The sequence below is a fragment of the Desmodus rotundus genome, chromosome 2 (assembly GCF_022682495.2).
Source record: "Desmodus rotundus isolate HL8 chromosome 2, HLdesRot8A.1, whole genome shotgun sequence".
Classification (NCBI taxonomy): Eukaryota; Metazoa; Chordata; class Mammalia; order Chiroptera; family Phyllostomidae; genus Desmodus; species Desmodus rotundus.
The window spans coordinates 29,722,031-29,749,838 of NC_071388.1; the positions used below are offsets into that span (position 1 = coordinate 29,722,031).

The 27,808-nt window shown below is 37.2% G+C and overlaps 1 protein-coding gene across 1 annotated transcript in view; it reads right to left on the bottom strand.

Moving 5' to 3' along the window:
* Nucleotides 1–25,973, bottom strand: part of ZBBX (zinc finger B-box domain containing) — a 112,278-nt gene extending 86,305 nt beyond the window's left edge. The window contains 6 exon segments of the mRNA XM_045197635.3: nt 3,304–3,410; nt 4,452–4,500; nt 11,741–11,831; nt 15,157–15,270; nt 19,465–19,581; nt 25,901–25,973. Of these exon segments, the coding sequence (XP_045053570.2) occupies nt 3,304–3,410; nt 4,452–4,500; nt 11,741–11,831; nt 15,157–15,270; nt 19,465–19,532 (429 nt within the window). The 5' untranslated portion in view covers nt 19,533–19,581; nt 25,901–25,973.
* Between the last annotated feature and the right edge of the window lie 1,835 nt (nt 25,974–27,808).

The following is a 27,808-nucleotide window of genomic DNA, read 5'->3' on the forward strand; positions in this document are numbered from 1 at the left end:
CTTTTTAATCACTGTGTACATTTCACTCATCTGCTTTCCAGTAAAGGCATATGTCATTTATCCTGTCTGGGATGTCATTTTCTTATATTTCCTACTCCATGGAAAAAAAACTGACCTGTTATTTTCAGGTCAAGTCTTGCCTACATACGCCGTACTGTTCAAATTCCACAGCCCCTAAAAAGTGCTCAACACAGAATAGGATTCCATACCAATGTCGACCCAGAGTTACTACATAAATCCTTTTCAGATCCTGAACAATGAGCCTCAACAATCCAATTCAACCAGTAAGCCCCTTTCATACTTCCAGCTTCAAAAATATTATTTGTTTAAATTTTTAAACATTCCTACATAGGTATAATTGGCTAATATTCTTTAAATTATTGTCCATCATTATCTCTAGTACTATAACACTATGATGTAATAGTAAGAACATTTTACCAACAGCCAGAGTTTTACATTTAATGTTCTTTTTAGCCCTTTATTAAACTCACAGCATTCTAACTCTGAGCCCAGTTAAAACTGCCATGAAATAAGGCTAGTAAAAATAGCCTTAAATCTGGCTATTTAAATAAGGCTAGTAAAAAATAGCCGAAGTGATTATGGCTAAATTCTCTGAAACTACAATATATTCCACAATATTAGTTATAATCATTAAATTATTTGGGAGAAAAACTACTTCTTAATTATGTGTAATATATTAAATTACAAAAAGTATTGGAGTATCATCAATACTAACTGAAAGGAAAATATGTGTAAAGTCTACACTACAGAAAAGTTTTAAAGCAATTACTCATTCAATAAATATTTGTTGAGTACCTACTAAGTTGCAGGCATAGTGGTGGGCCCACCACACTGAACAAAGTGAAATCACCATTCTCATCAAAGTTATATTAAAGGTGAGGGGAAAACAAACAGAGACACATTGTAGGTGATAACTGCTATGCAGATGAATGAAAAAGCTTCCTAAAACTAGAGTGCAACTCAGCTATTGCTATTTTCTAAATGTCAGTGGGGGTCAGTAACCTTTGAGTTGACCTTTATTGATATGAGGAGACTGGAGTGGGGGGGGGGAAATTTGTTGGAGATAAATGAAAGTTCAATTTTGAACATTTTAAGTTAGTAATTCCTGTTATACATCCAACTAGAGGTGCTGATTGGGCAGACTGAGTTGAAAGTTCGAGGAGAGAGGCATGAGTCAGACACAAATCTGGGAAGCATCAAAGTGGAGATGGTCTTTAAAGCCCAGATAATGAATGCAATTACCTAAAGAGCAAGTATAGACAGACTAGATAAGAGGCTAAGGACTCAGGGCTAAGGCATCACTATGTTAAGGGGTCAAGAATACACAAAGTCAACAAAGAAAGTTGAAAAGGGACAGCTAGCAAAATAAAATGAAAGCAAGAGAGAATGGTGTTTCAGAGAAAGCCAAGTGAAGAGTCCCAGGAGAGGAGAGGGATCCCGTGTCAAATATTAGTGAGGGATTAAGGTAAGAACTGAGAATAGACCACTGATAGACAAAAAAGAACCGAGAATTGAATGTGGAAGACACTGGCGACCATCAGAGGGGCAGTTGCTGGACAGCAGCAGAGACCCAGAACTGAATGGAGAGGGTTCAAGAAGGAACGGGAACTCAGCAGTTCCACTTCTGGGTCTACACCCCAAACAACTGAAAGTAGGAACTTGGACAGATATTTGTACCCCCACGTTCACAGTAGCATTATTCACAGTAACCAAAAGGTAAAAGCAATCCAGTGCCCACTGAAAGATGAATGGATAAACAAAATATGGAAAATACACTCAATGGAATATTATTCAGCCTTAAAAATGAGGAAAATTCTGATACATGCTATAGCGTGGATGAATCTTGAAGACATTATGCTAAGTGAAATGAGGACAATACTATATAATGATAAAAGCAGATACTGTGTGGTTCCATTTACATGAGAAACCTAGCCGTCAAAGTCATAGAGGCAGAAATAGAGTGGAGGTTGCCAGGGGCTGAGGGGAGGAGGCAGTGGGAGTTATTGTTTACTGAGCACAGAACTTGAGTTTTGCAAGTTGAAAGGAATTCAGGGGCTGGATGGCGGTGATGGAAGCAAAGCAATGGACTTTATGCCACTGAACTTTGCACTTAAAATGGCCAAGATGATGACATTTAAATTATGATGTGTTTTACAATATTTTTTTAAAACTCATGAATTGACATCTATGAAAGTCCCAGAGCTGTCAGAAAGCACTACATTTTTGTACTTCTTTTTAAGTTTACTTCAGAACTTAGAACTTTGAAGGAAAGAAAGAATAAATGTCATTCTGGGGCATAAAAAGACTTGCACGTAAATGTACACAGCAGCCTTAAACACAATAGGAAAAAAACCTGAAACAACCCAAATGCCATTAACATGTGAAGGAGTAAACAAATTTTGGTGTATCTGTACTATGGAATACAACTCAGTCATACAAATGAACAAACTACTGAAAAATGGAACATGAATAAATCTCCACATGGAGCAAAAGAGAACTTACACACAAAATACAGATACAGGGGTGGGCAAAAGAAGGTTAATACCAATAATAAATAATGCAAGAATAAGTAAATAATGCAAGAATAAACTCTTGTGTTTTGCATACTCACAACTATAAAACTGCTTTGCCCACCCCTCTATGTGTGTATGTATATACATATATATTATAATTCCATTTACATAAAGTACAAAAATAGGTACTACCAAATGTAAGGTGCTAAAAATCAGAGCTGTGGTTGCCCTTGCAGTGAAGATGAATCGGAAAAGGCAGAAGGGAACGTTCAGGGGTACTGCATTATCTTGATAGGAGTGTAGATATTTGTCAAAAGGTAATTAGTTGTATATTTAAGATCTGTCCACTTCACCGTAAGTAAAATATACCTCGATTTTAAAAAATAGACAGAATGAGAGAAGAGACGAAGATGACAGCAAGTATAGCCAACTCTGCAACTGTTACCAAAACAGAAGTGCAGAGGGAGTTGTGGGGGACAAAGGAGAGTGTTTGTTGTGGTCGTAGCTTTGGATGTAGATGGAAGATACTGCAGCATGCTTGTGTGCAGACAGGCATGACCCAAGGCAGAGAGGATGAGTTAAGCTAGTGCCTCAAACAGGAATGAAGGGTGAGCTTCAGGGCGTTGTAGGCAGTCCCCAGCAGCATGCACACCTCACCCTTAACGCGAGCCACCAGGCAAGGTGTGTGCCTACCGAAGCAGGTTGAGCTGGGAGGAGGGTCTGAGACCCAGCGCAAGTTCTACTCCACTATCTATTGAAGTGTACGTACTAGCAGAGCGGCTTTGTTCTCACACTGTCCGCAAGGCTTCCCTTTCCTCTTGGGTTTTTCACTTTCAGAAGCATTTGCCGTTTTAGAATTCAGTGGTCTTACTGATTCTGGAAGAAAAGACAAAGTCAGACTAATCATTTTAAAATATGATGTTTAAATTTCTGATTGATATAGTAATGAAAGTATGCATATTTCTAAATACTCAAATAATATTTAAATATTAGTTACCTAGTAAGAATGGCATGTGGCCAAGTCTAATTCTCCCAGTCAGCTGGGGAGCTCCCACCCCCCTCCTGTGACTGCAGGGCCACACACATCCATCCATGTCCACCCTGCTTAAAACCCACTTACACTGGACATGTGAAATTACAGAATAGTAAGTGTTAAAAACCACACTCTTGGTAGAATACTCTGGCATTCTGTCCCATCTCTGGATCAAACTGAAGCCTACACAGAACATCTTCTGCAATAAATGCTATATATATTATATTATATGTATGTATATAGTATATATAACTTGCTCTACTAAATCATCTTAAGCATTCAAATTAAATGTTATATATATTATAATTTATATATAATATATATAACTTGTTCTACCAAATAACATATATAAATAAATGTTATATACATAATATATATAACTTAGTCTACCAAAACATCTTAACCATTCAAATTAAATGTGTTTATCCACTATTAAGAAGTCATTTCCTTTGAAATTAGCATATATTTGAAATTGATTTTGGTGTTTGATATTGTCAAACTGTTTTAAAATATAAAGGAATTTTTCAATATTCTTTTAATTTTTTAGAGTAAAATTTCAATTTATAATTTATACTGAAAAATTCTTATCTTAGTTAAAGATTACATTAATAAACTTTAAGGACCAGTGTTATGAAAGTCCTCACTATTAAAAAAATGCTATATTCTAATCATATTCTAAGTTGTCATTCTTTGACAATAAAATAAGCCCCTCCCAAACAAACATAAGTAAGATGTATTTTGAATATCAGAAGTAAAGAGTCATCATTTGGGAATTTAGGATCTTTATACTGAATGAACAATTCTAGCACTTTATTTTCCATGTAATTCAAATGTAGAAGAAATTCTTTCTGTAGCAGCTAATAGCACAGTGGTAAACTGTTTACCTTGAAGCTGATCCTTCAGTAATTTTAATTTCAATTTTCCAGGAGGAAGCTGTATTAATGAATAGATATTATTTGTTAGGTATACATTTTCTTATTCAAAGAAAGTTTAAGTGACTAACAAAAATACTAAAAAGCCATAAAATTTTGGTGCATCTTGAACAAACCAAACACTTTGAAAGAATAACATAAAATTAATAAATCATCATAAGAGCATAAAAAACTTCTAATTAAATTAATAAAAATTCATTAAAAACTAAACTTTGGAAATACATAAAAACCAGTCTTTTAAACATGCCATAAATTATTTGTTAAACAAAATCATTATATGTCATCAAGAAAAGATTTTAGGAAAGTACTACTTTCCAAATATTAAAGGCTTTTCCATCTCTGATCTTTCTGAAAGGCACAAAGTCAAATATTTGTGTAGACTGATTCTAAACTGAATTTAAACTGAGCTACTCCGCTTACATACCTGGAGGAACCAATATTATTACCTTATTTGCCCAGTTTAGAGAATCACGTGTTTAAGGATCATAAACTTAACCTTCAAGTGTATTATTCGTGATTCCTGACTTTCCCAAGTTGTAGCCAGAAATATAGTTATACATGGGTAATTAAGACTCACTGCTAGGTATTTCAGATGAATATTCACTTAAAATCCCAGGATTTTTAAGATTTAAAGAAATAAAACACACTCACCAATTGCACACACTTGCCTTGGCCTTGTTAAAACCTACACTCAAAGCACACAAACGAACATGGACGAGAAGCACATTTACACAGATGCTGTCCATTTATGCCGAGTTTTCCATCTGCAATTTGCAAGCTCAATTGCCTGATTTTACATGAGAATATGAGAACAATGTTTGCCTCTATGTCTGTGGCTGTACCAAATGCACTCATCTGAAAATGTCAGCCTAATTATTTTCAGCGAATCGAGTGGTTTTGCTTCGAAAGGACATTTGTTGTTCATATTCTTTAAGCAGTTACTAAGATGCTATGTACCAAGCACAGCAAAAAAAAGAAAATACAGTTGAAATAAGCAATTCTTAGTGAATCACACTTTTACGTTTAAACTTGCAATGTTATACAAGTTACAAATAATTTAATCTCATTTTTATAACCAAATTATCGAATATTATTACCTTAATAGTGGAACATGATCAATGTGGTTATAGGCTACTTGGGCAGAATGGATTTGCTAAAGCAAACTGAACCCATTATTAGGAAAATTAGGGAAGTTTTATGCTTTGTTTTTAGTATTGTGAATAATATTTCCCTGCTCATATTTACTTACAATAACTCAAGGTACATAAAAAAATATTTCAATGAACAAACTGCTAGCTGCTATTTTTCAGAAAATAGAATTTCTTCCTAAGTCTGATTTTTATCTGTTTGGAAAGAGTTGAGGGTAGAGTAGGGCTGGACCAGGGACACATACATCCATGCGTGTATACACATATATGCACATATACATGGCTATATGTATATGCATATGTAGATATATCCAAGTACCAGTAATTCAATACACTAAAGCCTATGCCCTATTAACCCACTTATGCCTCCACCAGCAGATGCTGACGTGGTGCCATCAGGGACCAGGGCAGCTTAGTGGCTCCACCACACTGACATATCATCTGGGCCATTGGGGTCAGACTACGCTGTCACCCTCTGCCTCCCTGGTGTTCACAGATGCCTCCAAACTCCCTCCAATGCCCTAATCCCCCATGCTGGGCCCACACTTCTCCCACAGGCCACCTTTTCAAATATTCCCATTCTTAACCTAATTAGCTACTTGACCTTTGCCATTCTCTACTGATTGTCCTTCTATCCAGGCTCCCATGCCATTCGATGGAGCACTAATAAAACAGTCATTTAACTATGTTATGCCGTAAACCTTTCCTAAAAACATGTCTCCCAAAAGTTCATAGGAGCTGGACCTACCTTTCTTCTGACACAACCTCCTCCACAGGACTCTCCAAAGGAAACAGATCCATTTCTACTCCCTTTCACTCACCAGGAGAAGAATTTTTTTCTACCTCTTTGCTCCTCAGCACTGCTCTTATCATTCAGCTGCCTCTGCTAAAGGTTCCCACCATCCACTTACTGCCTTTATCAATATCGGGAATCTTCGTCCACCCGAAGGTCAGTGCTCTGCCGAGTATTTCTCTTCATCACATTTCTGGGGGATGATGGTGGAGGCTTCAACATCCATGTCCACCTGACATACTGAGGCTGAAGACCCTCCAACATGCTGACCACTACAAACTTCCAAGTGTCTGTTCAGCCCCCTGACCATTATGACCGAACCTGGAAGCTAAGCAGATATCTGTATGGCCACACCTTCAAAATGCCACGGTCAGAGTTTCTCAGTGCTAACCACAATCACCTTGCCTCCTTCCCCTTAAACCTCCCATACCAGCCTGGCATTGGTAGGTATGGGTCCCTTATAAATCCGTGCTGAACAACTCCAATGGGCTCCTATGGCTCTTCCACAACGTATGTACCCTGCTAATCCTCAGTCACCCACAGTGCATAATCCAAAACTTCTCCCTTCCAAAAAAACTCAAATTTACCCCATTTTTCTTCCTTAATCTGGCAGATGATCTTGCCGTCAAATTTACTAAGAATGCTGAGGTCTTCCCATTAGGAGTTTTCCACAGCTTCCTCTGCCTCACTCTGTCAGATAAAAACTTCTAAAAATTTACCTTTACTGCCACTTGTTTTTTCTTCCATCTTTCTGGTCTCAGAGAAAATGCATCCTCCTTCCCATTGGTAAAGAACTCCTTAATGAGCCACCCCTTCAAAGACTACACCGCCCAAAACTGACACCTTTCTCATTTCCACCTTTAATCTTTACTCTACTTTTGTGAGTCTACCTCTCAACTACATACTGACTCATCTTCTTGAAACAGGGTGCAGCCAAGAGGAGGGGCCCAAGAAGGGATTTGTAATGGGGTCCAGAACTCGAGGTGTCCAGGAAGTATTAAAAATATATATATAGGATGTCCTCACCCCTACAAGCCTGAGCTGGGGGAAGGGACACATGGAACAGGGCCATTCAGAGCTGTTTTGTATAGCAACAGCTTTGCAGCTAACCCCTGGCATGGTCATTTAACATATCTATAACCTTTAACTGTTTTCATAGATATGTTAAATAGCTGTGGCCACGCTTTGAGCCCAGGGGATGGGAGTGAATTCCACCCAAGATGTAACTGGGAAGTAACTCCCCCTGGTTACAGCACCTGCCTGAGAGCTTGGAGATGATTGGCTCCATGCCATGGGGCCATGCCTGCCCAGACTTACTATAGCAGCCCAGTAAAGCTGGAAGAATAGGGAATGCTGGCAGGTGTAACTGATTATAGGAGAAGTCGGAAATGGGGCTGCAAAGGAAGACAGGCTCTGGGATTTAAACCTAGGCGCGGCAGCCATAGAGAGAGAGGACCACGCAGTTTGGGGAGAGAAGGGAGAGGATCATGCAGCTTTGGCAAAGTGAATGGAGAGGACCACATGGTTTTGGGGTGGTCCTTTTTGCCATGCGGCTTAGGCAGCAAGAGAGACTTTGCCGGGAAGAAAAGGAGAGAAAGGACTCTTACTGGTGGGCCATGAGAAGGTGCCACATGGCTTTGGATTAGCTGGAGATTGCAGCAGCCACACAGCTGATGGTGCTGGGATCCTGAATCACAGACTTCTACTTATTTTCCTGAGATACGGTACCCCGGACTGGGCACAGGGAGAGGGAAGGACTGTGCATCTGTGGGTATTATAGAGGACTTTAGTACCTTATTGAAGACATTAAGTCATTACTCTAAGTCTGTGTAACTTTTAAATAAATAATTTCTTTCCTTTTCACCAGTCTCTGGCATTGAGAGACATCTTTCCTCTGGCAGCGGGCATTTCGAACCTAGTAGGTGTGGGGGGCGGGGAAGGGAACCTCCAGAGAGAGGGAAAGGGGGGTCCTTTCTGTAATAATATATTGGGAACCACCCCCCGCCTGTTCTGTAACATTCTCCCTTAGTCTAAAAAACAATGTAATAAAAGTCTTTCCTTGATGCTGTTCAACCCTTGAGAGATCATCCTTTTCCTCATGATCACTGAAACAGTAGTCTTTACTCACTGCCACCTGCCTTTCTTTTTCAACCACTTGAAAACACTTTTACATCTAATAATGAGATGATGATTTGCCAATCATCAAACCAAATTCAATGTTTCTAGAAATTCCCATTCTCCACAAAGAGACATTTTAAATTGATTTTCAGGTAATGTTACAATTGGCTTCACACCTATTATTTCCCACACTGCAAAAAACTCTGTATAGTTACCAAGTACCATTATGCATATATACAAATATGGTAACACAAACTCAGAAAGGTCAAATAACTTGCCTAAAATCACAGAGCTAGTAAAACGAGTGAGAAATTTAGTCTGAACAGGGTTTCTTGACCTTGGCCGGGACAATTCTTTGCTGTGAGGGCCGTCCAATGTACTGTAGGATGCCTAGCAGCACCCCTGGCCTGTAGCCATTGCTACCATTAGGAAAAAACAGCGACAACTACACCACCACCAACAAAAGACCCTTCCCAGGTAACAACTAAAAATGTCTCCTGGTGGCAGGAAGTTAGGGTGGGAGGGGACTGACCCCTACAGAGAAAGACTGGTCTAAAACTAGACTCAAAACTGGGTCCACTACACAATTATTAGGCAATGTTGGCTTCTCCATATTTTCTAAAAATACGCTCCTTCCCTTTCCTCTTTCATGAAATCACATTGCTTTGATTCTACTCCTACCATTTTTCTTTTTGCAGGATCCCTTTATTGCAGAGCTGGCAAATTACCTTAGGACTAACCTGAAAGCCTGCATTCTAAATCTTGGCCCTGGCACTTGACCTTCAGCAAGTTATTTAACCTTTCTGATGGTAAATTACTCCATCTGTGGAACTAAAAAAATAACAACTGCTTTTCAAGAGTGATATAAGCACTTAATGAGATAAAATGGAAACAGCAGCTAAACTGTTGACGGGTGTAAAACAGTCAGTGAGTGAATACGAAAGTTCTCTTTGCCTCCGCAGACTTGGAGCTTTACCCTTCACACCTGCCCTTCCTGAGCTTTATCCTTTATACCTTTCTTCCCCTTTTTATAAATTCTTAGGAACCAATTTATTCTCTCAGCTTCAACTAACACATGAAAATTCTAAATCTTTGAAATTTGCTAAAAGGGTAGAATTCAAATGTTCTCACAAGAGAGAGAGATGTGAAGTGATAGATGTATTAACTCAGCATGGGGATCTTTTATAATATGTATGTATAGTGCATCATCATATTGTACACTTGAAATATTTTACAATTTTATTTGTCACTTATACCTCAATAAAGTTGGGGGAGAAAGGAGGGAGGGAGGGTAGAGGAAGGGAGGAGAGGTCTAAATCAATATCCCAGAACTTTTTTTTCTAACTTCCTACTTTATTCTACTTCCTAGCCAACCCAGGCTGCAATATCTGTTATATATTTGATTTCTTCCTTTCTTTTATTACTGCTTTTTTGGTTCAATGTTTTCCTTTATATTTCTCCTGCTACATTTTAAGTTAGACTCCTCTTATCTGAATCTCTAGATTGTTTAATAGTCTCTCTGCCTCTATAGCAGTGTCTCCAAAGTAGCATGTATGCATGCCTGAGGGAGCTCAGGAAAAGACCAGAGAGAAGAAAAGAAACATCTATTATGTTTATATTATCCTTGATTAATCTCCATATTTTGCTTTAGTATGCATATGATATGCATTAATAAGCAAGAATATATAAAAATGAATTCTAGTTATATAAAGAATGCATGTGTACAAAACTATGCTCAGAATATATTCTTTATTGACGTGATGCATAGTCAAAATGGTTTGGATATCATGTGCTCTGTATTTACAAATTCCAACTGCATTAGATACTTGAACAAAATCAACCATCAGAAATCGTCATCTTAATCTCGCTATACTCCTCCTCCAAAGCTCTCAGGGAATTCCATTCACCTAGTGAAAAAGACCAAGATTCCTGGGCCCATTAGTGAAGGCCTTCCCTCCTGTCCTAGCTCATATTTACGCCCACCTTCTACAACATCCCCCCATTCTTTCATCCTTCAACTCAATTATGAAGATTGTGGGGACTAGCATTATGATTTATTCATCACTTTTTTCTTACAAACACATCTAGTAGACTTTCAAATATGTGTAGAACTGAACTATTATTTCCCAAGCACAGATGGTTCATACACTAAATAGTTATGGTAAAAATTATATACTGATGCTTTCTATAAATATTTTCATATGTGAATCACTTTTCACATTAGATGAGAATTTACTGGAGAATAAGGAAAATTCACTATATGACAGAGTCACTTAATCAATACTAAATAATAAAAATGTCAATAATCACAGACTTAGCATTTTTAATACATCATATGTATAATAACACCTGAAACATGGAACAGTATATCTCCGAAAGATAATAAAAAATGGAAAGTGGATTATGAAATGTTTAATCCAAAAGTTAAAGAAACCTATTTTAGCCAGAAAATGACATTAAACAATACAGTGCTTTTTCAAAGCCAGCAAGTTTAGAAGCATCAAGTAAGATGTTTGTAGATGCCAAGTGCCCAATGAAAGTTTAATGATAGATACATAAAAAAAGAAAAGCAATATAAGTTAAAAATTACAAAGTCACGATTCTTGTGCTTAAGAATTCAGAAGAAAAACAGTATTCTTTACAGAAAGACACTCATCTGGTTTTAATCATCCATATAATGTAATGATATATTTTACAACACATAGATAAAGATAAAGCAATTCTATGGCTGGGAAATCTGTAAGTTTTTTTTCCCTTGGGTATCTTCACGTATAGAATCAATAGGATATGAATAATAATTACTATTCAAGCAGAATATCAACATATTAAACAAATGTGATATAATGAAAAGGCAGAAAAAATGTCTTGTTACATCAAATAACAGCTTTCACCTTAACAGAACTACACAATTCTATTTCACATACTTGAAACCGGAACTGAACTTAGCAGAAAAAAATTTGTTTAGAAAATTCAACACAAAGTGAATTTCTAAAAATCAACTTGTAGATGGAAAACAAAAAGGTATCTGAATATGAAAGGTCTATGTAACCTATAAAAATAATCATAATCAAATAGTATGCAAAGTTGTTAAAACAAGAATGGGAAGGGAATGCAAGATCAGAAAAAATAATTTATATGTTTTTGTTAACAAATTGTTTGAGAATCAAATAGTGTTTTCTTACCTTAATAACATTTCCTTTATTTTGTGACATTTTATGTGATTGAGTACCCAATTTGCCCACTTTTCCAGATTTCCAGTGATATCCATTTGACCTTCAATACATGTAAACAGAAGTCAAATATAATCACTAAATACATTTCTCCTTTTAATGAAAAAACATATCTATTTCTGATTTCAGGAATGGTAACTCAGTTGTTAACATGTAACAGACCACCACAAAATGAAAATGAAATATTAATAGTGTCACAATGTCCTCAGTAACTTTAAAATATGAGGTCTGTCCAGAAGTTATCCAGCCATGTAAAATGAAAAATAGAGACATTTTTTGAAGAAGATACAAGAAACATTGTACGTAGGACAATGATGCCTCAGTCCCCTTCAAAGTAGGCACTTTGGGAACTCACACAGTTCTTCCAATCACCATTAGCTGCCCCGTTGTATTTTCCTGAATCTCACTGAGGCTCTGAAATCTCTTCCCTTTCAAAGGTGATTTGAGTTTTGGGAAAAGCCAGAAGTCAGCCACAGGGCACCAAATATGGACTGTAGGGGGCTGAGTCACCTGGGTGATTTGATGTTTGGCCAAAAAGTTCTGCATGAGACATGATGCATGAGCAGGTGCATTGTTGGGATGAAGCTGCCAGTCACCAGTTGCCCACAGCTGCAGCCTTCTGAATCATCAGAATAGTTTCCATGGAGGAATGTTCAAGCTTAACACAACATTTGAAGTAGATTTGTTGCTCCACTTTCTCAGGCATTTTACATGTCACAGCCACACAGTGCACAGGCTCACTCAATGGTGTCTACCACCCCCACTGACTAGTACAGTGAAGTCATCATTGTTCATGCATTCCCATTCCAGTCCATTCTTTTTGGCTACCAGGTTACATGATGCCACACAAACTGTTATATTAACAATGGCTGGACTTTTTCCAGACAGACCTCATATTGCTCTACCATATGGGGACTTTTGAGATGAAATGGATAAAAACAAAATGTCCAAACAGATGAAGAATTCCATTTTTAGACATTATAATGACTAAATATAGCTTTATTGACTTATAGAAAATTTTACAGATTGTCATTCAGTTTTAAAAGCTAAGGTCCACAAATGTAAAGAGGGAAAGTAAGTAAAACAATAACCAAATAAATTCAGCAGATCTATTAAATGATCAATTCCTTATTAAGACTTCAAATTAGCCCTACACTGAATGGTAACAGAGATTACGAAGAAGGCAAACTGTTTAGCTTCACAGTTTAGTTTTCAAAGCACCTATATTTGAGACTCACACATTTTTTTGAAGTCAACAGGGCAGGGAGTCCAATTCCGACCTAAAAATAATGAGACAAAACCTTGCCCAAGGTCACAGATAATAAGAAATAAAGCCAAGATGAGAACACTGGACTTCTAACTTCCTAACCACTAAGTGGCAGGTTCTCATTCTGGGTGTGACACTTACTATCTGTGTAACCTTAGAAAATCATTTAACTATTCTGAAAACTCAGTGAAGCTTTAGAATATATTTTAAAATTTTATAGAAGAGCTAATGGAAAGTCTCTCTTGAAAGCTGATTTCAAAACCTCTGATTCACAGACATATTTGTGATCCTCTGAGAAGTCCAAAGCAGTGAAGTTCCGAAAAATAAAACTAGTAATTGGATCATTAAGAGAAAAGCAGCAAGACACGAACAATAACCCTTGTCACCTGAGATGATGTACAGCATTGAGATGCCTTAATTAAACCAATACTCTGGTTATTAGAAAGGGTGTGTGTATCATGAATATTTTTCAAAGAGTTATACTTAAAAATGAATACTACTGAAACTCCAAAAAACATTTGAATTTAAATGTTTAGATGGTACTTCACAGAAATTTGATGACCATCACTTCTTGTACCAAACAAAATTTAATACACATAGAGTCTGGTAATACTTATTACCAGCAAAAGCACATGAAACATGCACCCTCATTCTCTATAGAAGAAATTTACACACTTTTGAAGCCTATTGGAAGGACATTTTCTACAATATCTACCAATATGTAAACCACTCATATACTTTGACTAAAATACACAACTAGGAGTTTACCCTATGGATACTCTTGCACATACAAGCAAAAAAATATATAGAAGTGTATTCATGGAAGTATAGATAATCACAGAATGAAAACTTAATTAAAATCTGAAAAAATACGTGCTATTATAACCACACAAAGAAATATTATGTAGCCGTTAAAAATGAGATCAGTGGGTGCTGGTTTGGCAAGAGTACTTATATTAAATAGAAATGTAGGATATGAATCAATTCACATATAATTATAGATAATCACATTTGTAAAAACATAAAAGACATCAGCTACACACACATTCATACACACACACACATAGGCTTGTATAAATATAAAACAATTGTGTTGAAAAAACTTTTGGTTGTTAAAAGTGGTGTTACAAACTGGGCTGGGAGTCAGCTTAGAGCTAAGAAGAGATCACTTCCATTATATAATTATCAGTTCTAGTAGACTTTCATCATATTTATTTATTATTTTTATAATAAAAGCAAATTCTCAGTAAAAGTTAGTACAAATATGCAAGCATAATATTACAGAATTATCATAAAATTTAAGCTAAGTACATTGCTAAAAATATTTCAAAGATACTTAAGGGCCTGAATGATTCTTATATATATGTACATGTAAACTTCTGCCTCAAAAAGTCTTTTAATAAAGAAAAATGTCCCAAAATATTAATTGGCAATCTCCTGTTGATGCCAATTTTATGAGAGCAAAGGAGAGTACTGCACTGAGGTCCTAAACATTCTAAACTATAAATGATTCAGAAAAAAAATGTAAGAGAAATAAGAAAATGTATGAGCAAATACGGTCCAGAGAAAACAAAAGTAATGGTAATTTTTTAAAAAGCAACATGTCTTATACAAGAAATTCAAATAGAAAAAGTCGGGGGAAGTTTTTTTTAATTTTATTGAATGTATTGGGGTGACATTGGTTAATAAAATTATATAGGTTTCAGATGTGCAATTCTATAACACATCATCTGTATATTGTCTTGTGTGCTCACCACCCAAGGTCAAGTCTCCTTTTGTCACCATTTATCCCTCCTTTATCCTCTTCTGTCTCTCCCCACCCCCCTTTCCCTCTGGTAATCACCCTACTGTTGTCTATGTCTACGAGGTTTTTCTGTTTTCTGTATCTATGCGTCTGCTTCTATTGTGTTTGCTTGTTCATTAGATTTCACATATAAGTAACATCTTACGGTATTTTGGAAATTTAACATTGCTTTTGCATCAAGAAAAGCCAGAAATTATTCTTTCAGGACAGATTTTTATAGGAATGACAATAGTATCTAAAATTGTCCTTTACATAATTCAGTTTAGTCCTCTAAAATGATCTAAAAGTGTCACCTACTCTCTTTCTTCCTTGTCTTTCCTCCTTGTTGATTGGAATTCTTGTAATTTCTTTTCCATCTCCTGGTTCTGCAACTCCAGCTGTACTTTCTCCATCCTCAGTTCTTGAGCATTTCTGATGAGATTTAAAGGCAGAATGTTCATTTGGGATAAACAAACAAACAAAATAAAGACTAAATAATTTTATATCATCTTTTTCTCTTAAGTAAAATTATGAACAATAAGTGGTAATAAAGTATTTCAACTGCTTTCTTTGTCCTTCTTTGAAATATGGTTTCTAAAGTTAGTATTTGCTCTCTACTAATATTCTTCTTTAAAAAGGTATTTCTTCAATTCTTAGACTTTTGTTTTTCCCATTGCATGGTTAGAGGTTTAAAATCATAATTCACTTTATATATGAGCTCTGCCTTTATATGTGAACAAATATCTATGATCCACAATGGAAAACAAAGGAAATTTTATGTTTTTAATTTTTATACTATCTTTTCTCTAAGAATTCAAGTAGTCTGAAGCCCACTATTTAAAAAACAATTTTTCCATATGAGCAGAATGCACATTTATGCTAAACATTCAGTAAATTTCTACCTGTATGTCATGAATGTACAATCAAAAAAACCTTTTTTTAAAATAAAAGAGCAGAGCCTGCTTGGGGAAAGCACCCAGTAAAGGTGTTGCTTTAGGAGCCATCAAAAAGAACAAATGGGAACTGAGCCAAATATCACCAAATGTTTCCACTGAAGCAAAGCGATGAAAAAGGCCTTTTCTGAGAACAGCAAAGAGCTCCCTCATTGATTCTTGGTCAAGAGACTTTGATATTAATATCTGAAGCTCATACACTTTTGACACAAGCCATTTTCTTCGTTTTACAATTGTGTTCTCTAGTCAGCATTAATCATTGACTCTCTCGTAGGTCTAGGCCAACATAGTTGTCTATCTTTCATGGTCTATCCTGAGTTTAAAACTGCACATTCATTATTACATTAGTGCTTTACTCTACACCTGTAGCATGGGCACCCATGCATGCTACAGCAAAGGACCAAATTAAGAATAATAGATATCAGCACTAATTTACATAGATGGTGAGCATTCACCAAAGGACAAGCGGGTCAAAGATATGTCCCCAAATAGACACAATCCAGAGAGAATATAAAAAATGACAGGAGGCAAAGGCCATCCAGAAGACTCAGAGAAGCTGCAAGGATATTGGCGGAGAGGCATTATTTTCACTATATCTGCTCTACAAGGAGTAATTCAGCCTCTACTGCATAAAATCACTGAAGTAGGTGGTAGGATATGAGGCCCAATGGAGCTTCCAGTACAGAGAGGAACACAGACAGGCATGAAGGTAACTGAACTATATAGCATGACGGTGAGTTCACTGGAGATGCACAGGGAGGTTTCAGAGCACACAGGAAAAGCACACTCATACCCAGCCTCTGAGACTACAGAAACAATTCCTGGAGCAAGTGAAGACTGAGCTGAGCCCTAAGGGATAACAGGACTTAGCCAGTCAAGGAGGTGGTGAGGGCAGTGTTCCAGGAATACAGAAAAGTGTAGGCACAAGTAAACAGAGTGATGGGTGGGCCAAGGAGCTAGAAGTTCTACGTGACCAGGAGTTAAGTGCAGGATGAAAAAGGTGGGCAGAAATGGAACTTCTGAGGGTTACAGTAGCAAGATCATGAAGAGTATTATAGGTTATGAGCAATAAGAATCATTGAAAGATTTTAAGATAATTGATCAGACTTGCTTTGTAGAGAGATCACTCTGGCTGCATAATGGAAAATTAAACAGCAGCACAGCCTAGAACCAAGAGAACCAGTTAGGAGACTATTTTAATAGTCTTTAACAATAGATACAGTAGAGAAAAATGCAAACATTTGAGAATATTAGAAACTGGAACTAACTGGACTTGGAGACTGACCAGAAGTCGATTACTGCCCAAGGAAAGCAACAAAGAAAAGTCAAAGACGATCCCAGTTCTCTTACTTGAGTGATCAGGAGGATGTGACACCATTTCTTGAACTAGATTGCTCTGGGATGGGACGGGGACAGATCAGGATTAGTCCCTGAGATGGTCTCCCAACCCAAAGTCCCAAGGGCCTACAATACTTTCCATGTGGCTTCCAGAGGAAGAGTTCAAAAGCACATGTAGGACTATGGCATTCATTTGCTTAGAGAATCTTTAATGTTTCTGAAGTCCCCACTGAGATACAGGAAATGAGTACAATGGCAAAAAAGTACTGGCCCACTGACCAAGTGGTCAAGTTTATGGTGGGACCGCATGTGTCCAAAATAAGACAAAGACTCTTCGAGACGGCCTTGGCCGCAGAGCCAGCCGGGCAGGAAGGCCACTGAAGAAACACTAAGGTTGATCCTACAGAGACCACATCAACACAACAAATCCAAAGGCCAAAAGCAACCTATTGAAATGATTTGGGGGCCGGGAAAGAGGCAACCGGGGGTTGGACAACACCAAAATGTGAGACAATTGTTAAAGTAATGTCAAATTAAAATAGGTTTGGAACAAGGATAAGAAAGGGAACTCCAGAGTAATTACCACAAAGTGGGTGTTCTGGTCCTAGTTTTTATGGGCTGAGGATCAGGGGTGCATCAGGGAGACAAACAGGCCAGAAAATAATGATTCCCCCTCATATCCAAGATAAATCCAAACTCCTTAGTGTGGTATACAAGTTAGCTTGTCATCTATATGACCCTTCCCTTCTCTCCAACTTTGTTCTATAAATCTTAGCGAAATGGATATGTCTGAAAACGCCCAAACTGTGTAGTCTCTGTGCCTTTGGCCAAGTTTCACCCAACTAACTGCTCAGAGAAGACCTAACCTCACCCCAGGAGTTTGGGCCAGGATCTCCTGGCTCCTGCACTCTCATATCCCATCATGGTCCACACTATATTGTAAATGTCATTTTACTCATTCACATCCTCCACAAGCTATTGTACCTGATGGAAAATATTGTGACTTTCTACTTTTGGATCCACCATTCCCTAGCACTCTAAATAAAAGTTTGTTGGGTGAATATGTATAAGTATACACACACAGAATTGAAACATATCACTAAAATCAATTAATGCATGCCCCCTGTCTTTTTGCATAAAAAAGGGTAATTAGTAATACTAGCAATTGCATTGCTCCCCTCCCCACCACAAAATGGTAATCCTTATCACGATAATGCCATAAGTTTGTATTATAACATTTTCCAGTTTACACAATGCTTTTACAGTAAATGGAGAATTAGGGAAGCTCTGAAGACACTGAATAACCACAGGACTATCGATCTGGATCAGGGACGGGACATCAGAAACTAAAATTAACACCTAACAGTCAGGCCCTGGGTGGCTGAGTTCGTTGGAGTGACATCCAAAACCCCAAGCAGTGTGAGTTAGATTCCTGGTTGGGGTACATGCCTAGGCTGCAGATTTGGTACCCAGAGGGAGTGCATGTAAGAGGTAACCTATTGATTTTCTCTCCTTCTCTCCCTTCCTTCCTCTCTCTCTAAAAAAATCAATAAGCATGTCCTCAGGTGAAGATTAAAAATAATAAATGAATAAATGAGTGAGTGAATGAATGAATGAATAAATAAATAAATAAAATGTGGCAATTAATCTCCCCACCCATGCTGGCTAGTCCTAGTGATGACTGACAGAAAGGTCTTGGGAATTTGCAGTGACTCTCAATGGCCACAAGGGCAAACAGCATAGTGACCTTTCGGGTATCCCTGCCATGCCATAAAATTCCCAAGATACCCAGAACTGCTTGGCTCTGACTGAATGCATCTAGTACAGAATGTACTCTTCCAGAGAAAGGGAAATTCAACATAGCATCTTTTCACTGTACAAAGTGCTAGGTTAGTACTTCCTTTGTCCTTTACAAGGTCACTCGCCCTATTAGTGTCCTTTTCATTTTCTTCAGGTTAATTCTTTTTTTAAATTTTGAATAAGTGTCACAAAAATATTTGTAACCTTCTGTTATAGTTCTAATAGTAAGCCCACCCTTCATTTTTAACTTTTCCCTTTGATTCCTACATAAATGTTTGGAATAAATATGGGCTTAATAATATGGAATAATAATGTGGCATAAATATTTGTAGTCCTTATTTTAAAAATAATATAGATTTATAATATTTCAAACTGACTCTGACAGATAAAAATACCGCTGTGAAGAAAATAGAGATAAACACTCGCAAAACTGTAGTTCAACTCTAAATAGTCTCATGTGAAAAGAACACTTTAAATTACAATATACAGAAGCTTTAGTAGCTATTCCTACTTAAGTAAATAGGCATGTACTTACTTATATTTTAGCTTTACCGAATGTCCAGGTTTTCCCCATGGAAGAACTACAAAATCTTTGGTGTTCATGATTACTATCTTAATATTGTCAAAATATTATTGTGATTTGTGGAAATTTCTGAAAAGTAACAAAGACAAAAGAATTATAGCAGAGGTAAAGAAGTTAACTTACAACTTTGAAACTACATATAACTCAGAAAAACTTCAAAAACAGAAATTGTTACAAGGGAAAAGGCTAAGTCAAAGGTTAAACAACGAAGAATTATTATATATGGTTAATTATGATGCCATATAAATTTATTTAGTAATGAAGTTATAAAATAACATTTCTGGAAGAAATAAAATTTAACCAATAATTATGCAGCAAATGACTGTGGAAATACTCATCTGAAAGTGAAGAATGAATTCATAAAGATAAGTAGAGTACATATTTTGGATCATCCTATGTTAAGATTATAAAAATATATATCAGGTATTTGTCCACCTCCAAAAATAATATCCAAGGCTAAATATAGTGAAAAGAGACACAATCCAAATTTAAAAACCTATCTTTTTACATAAATAATAATGTAAAATGAGAATATGGTATGTAATGATTACCCAAAGGCATTTTAATATCCTCATTTATCAAAGAAAAATTTAATGATGCTCTACCTAAGATATAAAATTAGCATATTTAGAAAGAATTCTCAACAAGAAATGAAACAAAAAAGATTTTCTGTCTAGCTCCAAGTTAACCAGAAAATTATATTATTCAGAACACCCTGTTTCCTGAGTATCCCAATTATTCACAGCTCTATAATAATTTTCTCCGTAATGCTGAATTACTGAATCACACGCAAAAACGCAAAATTATTTTTATATGAATAAAATTTTCCAAACTCCAAATACTCTTAAAAATATATAAAAGGCAATATCATAGTCTCCTTACTCTTAAATACCCAAACCATTTTATACTACCAGTTTACATATGTGTCCCTATGTGCACAAAACCCCTATAAATATTTATTAAAGCTCTGCTATTTGCAAGGTGCTGAGAGGTAGGAAAAAGTCAAGGCCCAAGGATATTCATTGTTTGGGCTCAAATGGAGTCAGAGAGGGTATTTAATACCTATATATAAAAGCCACAAAACAAGGTAAAAATTATAAGGGCCATAAGACTTATATGTGTAATAGTAGAAGTGAGAGAATTCAAGCTGGCTAGCATTTTGGCTAAGGCTTTAAGGAGAAGCAGGATTTACATGTTATGATATGGACTGAATGAACTTTGCACGCTGTAAGAAAGTATAGCACTTGAATGGGGACGAATGACACATTCCACTTGATTGATGTACAGGTTACATAAAGGGGGAAAAGTGGGCATAAGTTTGGAAATGCAGGCTGAGGCCCAGCAACAGGTGGCTTTAAATGCTCACTTAAAGCTTTTGGAATTTATTCTGTAGCTAATGAGAGTCACTGAAAGTTTTAGAGGGAAGAACATAAAATGACTCTGGAGGCTTTGCTCAAATCCTTCAGGAGAGAAGGCATCAAAACAGGAATAACCAAATGGGAGGCTATTGTGACTTCAAAGTCAATGTAATCGAATGACTAGTTCTTCACCGTTCTTCTTTACGGAAAGTCAGAATTTCAATGATGCATCCACTGTTCAAAACATTTGTGGAATGCCTCTTTTGAAACTGTGCAGAATCCAACATAACCTCAAAAAACATATCTACTCTGGTGTGAATCATTTAAAACTAGAAATGATATTGTCCAGCAGAAGTGACTACTTTGTTCAAATTACTCTACCTCTGAATATCAAATTTAGTGTGAAAGAGTAGACTTTTACAGTCTTGTAGGAAATTCTGAAGAAATTTATTCCCTGAAGATAATGCCAAAATGAAATTTCACAAAATAACTTTATATTGTAAACAAAGTAGTGATTGGACTAAGCATATTTGTGTATTTGGTCAACACACATTTATGCAACTGCTCCTCTGTGGTCCCCATTACTGGTACTGAAGTCACAATGGTAAATACCATGTGGCATCTTGCCTCAAAGAACTCACAACCAAGAGGAAAGCCACACAAGCAACAGCAATACTATGGGATTTCCTGAGAGAAGTACTTAGGAGGGGCGTCCAGTTCAGATTCATTTCTCAACCACCCACTTTTGTCTCTCAAAGCTAAAATCAGTGTCCAAAGGAACTGATGGTACCATAGCAATAGAAAACTAGGATTCTGTTTGCTTTGGGGGATGGTCCGTCTTTGTAGGTAAAGTCTTTGTGTCATTTTTATCAAACAAAAACTACAAAAGCCATTTTTTAAGAAAACCTCCAGGATAATTCTGCTCTTTTAACATAAAGTCTACATATCTCTTTTTGATTTTAATCAAGAAATTTAACTATCATCATTACCATTATCATTTAAAAAGTAAAAGAATCCCCAAAGTTAATGTGTCTAATTAATTATAATAATTTAAATTGTCCTAATTTTATGTATACATTAAGATATGCAATACAATTTATATGCAATGTACATATGCATGAAGCTGATCTGATACACAAAGACTGAAATGAATGGAAGAAAAGTCAGCAAATTTCATTAGGACGCGATGATTCAGATCTATAGCTCTGCTGATAATGTGATTTAACCAATAAATGGTCTTGTTCAGGGGGCATTTCACTGCACCGAATGCAATTAGTAAGGTTCCTTTCTCAATTAAATTGAGTTATACACATAAACCAATTTTCTTGTATGAAGAAAAAAGGAAGATTATAATTGTGAGTCATGCTGTTCTGCCTGTTTCCTTTCTTAACAGAGAATTAGCTACCTTTCTGGGGACAGCAAGAAGATAACAATGTCATCAGGAAGAATACCAAAGCACAAAACTTTGGTTGCCTAACAGAACCAGGGAAACGCAGATAAAATCCCTGTGACACAAACCTCATAGTTCCACCTGTCCTTTGGTCACTCAATTTTTTTTTTATCATTAAATACCAAAAGCTTACTAGTTATTTTGGAAACTTTTCTAGTTACCTGGTTTATTAGGCTGTATCATTTTTCTGACCCCAACCTTGTTCTTCCCCACACATGTACCAACAATATGACCCCAAATTATCTGTGATGGCTTGATGACCCCTCTACCCAGTTTTCATTCTGAATGCAACCCAGGCACCAAGGCCTGCTGCCCTGGAATGGAATCAGGGAAATCGTGATGAACTACAAACCCAGTAACTCAGGGCATTCGTCAAGAGTCGCCCTCATCTCCTAGAGAGTTTCCCATCACACCACTGGCAGAATGGGAGGTTTGGGGAAACATTGTTTTCAAGATGGGCCATTTTTTAATAACTGAAAACTTATCTAAGGCTAGTTAATTTTTCCAAAGACCAAGATCATCTTAGACCTGAAAGCTTAACAGCCAATAAATAAGGATTTTTTTTATGTTAGCATGTACTTTAAAAGGGTCTAATAAGCAAGCACTTTTGGGTGGATTAACATGTTTACCATGAACTTAGAAATCAGAGACCTATGCAAGAAATGTTAAATGAAAATGAATTTAAATAAAAATAATAGTTTTAAACTCTGAAGAGACTTAATTGCAGTATCTTCTCTATTTGGTACCCTTATTCTACATATATACATATATTTTTTAATTTTTTTAAAGAAAAAACTGGTCATCTATAATCCTGCATATAATATCTTGTGCTTGAGTGCCCTACTAAATAAATACATGTCATTTTCTTCTAGCACAGGCCAGAAAGGAAACCAGGTACTGACTTTCAAGCTGCACTCGTTCTTTTAGCCACCCCATCTACCCTTACATTAAACTCGGCATCAGGGCACAAACCAGCACTCTACTCACCCATGTTTTATATTCCGTGTGCAGGCTCCCTTGAGAACTGAGAAAGTTTCTTTAGATGTTAAGGGGCAAGATATCTTTTTAAAATACTCTCCAATTAAGATGATGAGTAATAGTAAAAGATACTGGGTTTCGGTTCGGAAGACTTTGTGTCTGTGATCTCTGAGCTTCACCTTATCCACATGATGAACATGGTGAGGATGCCCCTACGCCTCCCGTTTCAAGGATATCAAATAAAAGTTCTCTGATCTGAGGCCTGGAAAACAGTGGCTTCTGAAGAACCTCCAGAGAGCTTAGGGTCCAGGGAAGGGGCAGCCTTAGCAACTGCCTTGAGAATGGAATGAGGGAGTGTCAAAGGCTCTACTTTACCCACAGCTTGTACCTAATAAGCCTCTGCATCAGATTCAATGTAAAGAAACTCTTCTATAGCTTAAAAAAAGTTTGAAAGGCATGACAGCAGAGCAATATACAATTATTATTAATTCTGTATCAGCTAAAAACATCAGATTATAAATAGCAATAAGAATATTCAATATATAAACCCTAACTTTCAGGAACCTAAGCCACTTCATATATTTATTTTTGTATTTCTGTGTTATCTCTCCCACCTATTCTCACATAATCAACTATTACTGTAGATGCTCCCTTGTGAGTATTTTAGGAATGGGAAAATTATGGCATCCATCCAAGATTGGTAACAAAGCCAGAAATTACAATTTTATTCCTAGTCTTGTTAGCTTCTCTTAAGACTCCAAATCTAAATATGGTTCCAATTACTTAAAATGACTCATTCATACCATTCAGATTCATCCCCTTTTGTACTCTTAATGTCATAAAAAGGGATATTGAAAAAACTGTTTGACATCAAATATTTTCTTCATTTTACATCAATATATTTAAACACCATTAAAAAATCTTTTGAGTTTCAAATGACTCTAATGAAATGCGGGGCCACAAATTTTTGTCTCTAAACTTTTCCCCGTACCCATAGAAAAAAGAAAAGAAAAAAAAACAGTTGTCTGCTTGGTACTTAACATCTTCCATTAATGCATCCCAACCCTCCTAAGCCTTATGCTTAATTTTCTACTTCTCTGTTCACTAAGTTATTTTTCTATTCAATGCCCAGTTCAAAGGCCACCTCTACCATGAATATTTCTTCCATCAAAAGTGAGTTTCACCGACTGTATAGATACCATGTGTATGCATTACACCTACTTGCTATTATACACTGCCTCCCGTTATTTTTTTTTTGTCTTACTTTTCTTACACAGGTGTTGTTTCCCCAAGTATCTCAAATACTTGAGGGTAATTCCACCTTTGGTCTTTCAATCCCCAGCGACTAGAAGACCTACACAGTGTACTGCCCACAATAATGTGCGAAGTTTTAAGTATTTAATTTTTTTCTACTGCTTTGAATTTATGGCACAATCCACCTTATAATTTTTTTAAATGAACATAACACCCTCTTTCCCACTGCAACGTATCTTTTTGTTTTCTTTTTTTCCAGTACCCTACCAGACTTCGATGAGCTTTCAACAAATATACACTGAACACCTCTTTTGTGACAGGTATCAGGTGAAGCACTGAGGAGCAAGGTGGACCAAAGTACCCATTCCTCACTAAACTTACACTCCAGCAAAGAAATTAGGAAGACGATTAAAAACCAAATAAAATAATCATGTAAATTATTGTGTTTTGAAGCAAATCGAGAACTGAGACACTTTTAAATAATTTCAAATAATTAATTTGTAATACAACTGGCAGATCAGGGCAGACCTCTGTGTAACTTCTAAGATGCTAGAGGGAGCTGTAGGGGTTTAGTTTTGGTTTTGGTCTTGGTTTTTGCTGTTGTTGCTGTTGTAGGTTTGTTTTATTTTCTATTAAACAAATTTTCAGTTTGCATAGTTTTATCCTGTTTCAACTTGATATGACTTTCTGTTTTGAGACTGCTAGCTCTTGATTTTAAAAAATTGGGGTATTAAAAAAATACATAATTGACCCTATATATCTCAGCACCTCTAATGCTGATTTGGGAAAGAGGGAAAAAGTTCCACAGCTACAGGTTAGTCAGGTGGGGATCTGGCGTCCTTCTCTCTGGCCTTTACTTTGGAGGAGTGTACTTCTGCAATGAACTGGGCGCCTGTGGCTGCCACGTAGAAAGAAGGCTAGGAAAGGGGATGCATCATTATTTCTCAGGCACCAAATTTTTTCTAAGGCGCAAATGACTTCAAAGAATAAAAGAGATTAGCATTTGAGAAAGGTCGAGTTGTAGAAGGGGTACCATTGCCGAAGGCCCAGTTTCCCTGACTGAGGTTCACCCTTGGTTTAGGTCGTCATTAGCATCACAAGGTGGGAAGTCTTTTGCTTAAAGAAAAGAAGACTTTCCAACCCCTGAGGTCCAGGCCGCGTCTTGCAGCCCACAGGCCTGGCACTGCGCCGGGTACCTGGCAGGAGCTCAGCAGACACCTCTCCGCCCGGCGACGTCAGCTCCACCCGGAACCCAGTCTCTTTCCCCACGGTCTCACCCGGCTCCCTGCCCCAGACCCAGCGCGCTGCCCCGCCAGGGGTGGCCCTCCGCCCGCCGCCTCCTGCCCACCTTGAGACTCCAGACCTTCGCGCCACCACCGCCGGACTTGCAGCCCTGAGCTTCCGCCTTGGTCTCCTTGGTTACCGCGTTTCTTCCGTACCCATAGCAACCGGAACGCTGGGTCCCGCCGCCGTCTGGCTGTGAGGGAGCAAAGGAGCCACGCAAGGGTAGGGACGGGGATGGGGAGGGGGGAACGGAGGAAAAGAAAGGGCTGCGAAGCTCCGCAGGCCCTGGAGGCTTTCTGCTGGAGTGGGTAACAGTTGGCTACCACTTACCGAGCCCTCCTTTGTAATATTTTATCCATCCTCAAAACAGCCCCATGTATATCTTTGAAAATTAATGCACAGAAAGTTTGAATAACAACCCAAAAGTACAAAGACAGCAAAGGGCAGACCCAAGAAGAAGTAACACAAGGAAGTTCAGAGCTGTCGTATGTATGCTCTGTTCAAGCGCTCATCAAAGGTCGCAATAGACAAAGTCAAGACGAGGTCACTTGGCAAACTCAGAACGCTTGTTCTTTAAATCAATATACAAAACAGTCGCCGGTGGAGAACTTATTTTTGGCTTTTTAAATCCGTTGTAATTTTTAACTGCTGTTTTTATATACTGCAAATAGAATGTATGGTTGCTTCTGCAGTCGGTGAGTCCAAAAACACAAAACTGTGCTTATCCACACTGACTCTCCCTTGTTACTGAACTAATAATCTCAGCATCTGTGGTAAAGATACTAAACTTTGCCCCATTGCTTCCCACATTCATGGGCCTGCCAATACTCAAATGAGTAATGTTTTGTTTACTCGTGTAACGTTTTTCCTTGGCAGGTTTGATCGTATAAGACTATAACCGGATAAGAAAGAACAATGATAGTCTGTGGTCATGACTCTGGGCTTCGAAATCACAGTAGACCTGAGTTGGACTTCTAAGACCTGCCACATTGTTCCTGCTGTGTGACCTTGAACAAGTTATAAAACCCAGTTTAACTGGTCACATTACCCTTAGTCCATACATGATGTAGTGTGGAATAGTAAATGAAACAATGTATATTAAGTCTTTAGCACTAAGCCAGGCCCATAATAGGTACTTAATGTATGGAAAAAATGATGGTGGTGGTGTGATGGTGGTTGTTGTTGTCTTAGTACTCATAGTATTAAAAAAAATCCACTCAGTTCTTCCTTTATATCTAACACAGTGGCCAGTTTTAAATGGATGTGTCATATTTGTAGAAGTTTCTGGTTTGGGACTGTGTTTCCCAGATAGATAGCTGTGCTCTTCAAATTACCAGGAAAGGTTTTCATTATGCATCCATCCACTCATTCATTCATTTATTCAAAAAATATTTATTGGGAATCCACCAATCCAAGTTCTGAAAATATGGCAATGAAGCAAACTTAGTCTCTCCTTCTGTCAAATGTATATTTTAATGGAGGCAGAAAGATAATGAATAAACATATAAATCTATGGCAGGTGTTTTAAAAGCAGAGCAAAGAAAAAAATTGTCAACAACACTTCAAATTTATGTAAGAAGGTCAGGGAAGTTTCTGACTGCAGACATAGGGAAACACGTGGGCTAGTCCGGGCAAGGAATATTACAGCCTGGGGACAGGAAACAAACGTCACTCCTGACATAATGAGCAATATTTTACATAAAACCTCTGATTACTTCTGTGCAGCACATTTTTTTTTACTTCAGAAAAGAATTCTTAAAAGCATATGCTGGTATAATAGTAAAATTAAACTCATAAAAATAATGTACAAAATATTCTGGCACTTTTCAAAAGCATTAATGGACATCATCTTGCTTATATTTAGGAAAATACCTTAGTTCATGCACAGCTGTGCAAAACAAGTCAAAGCCAGAAAATAATAGTAAGCCCATGCCACATCACATAGCAACATGAAAAACTGTGAAGTGTCTGT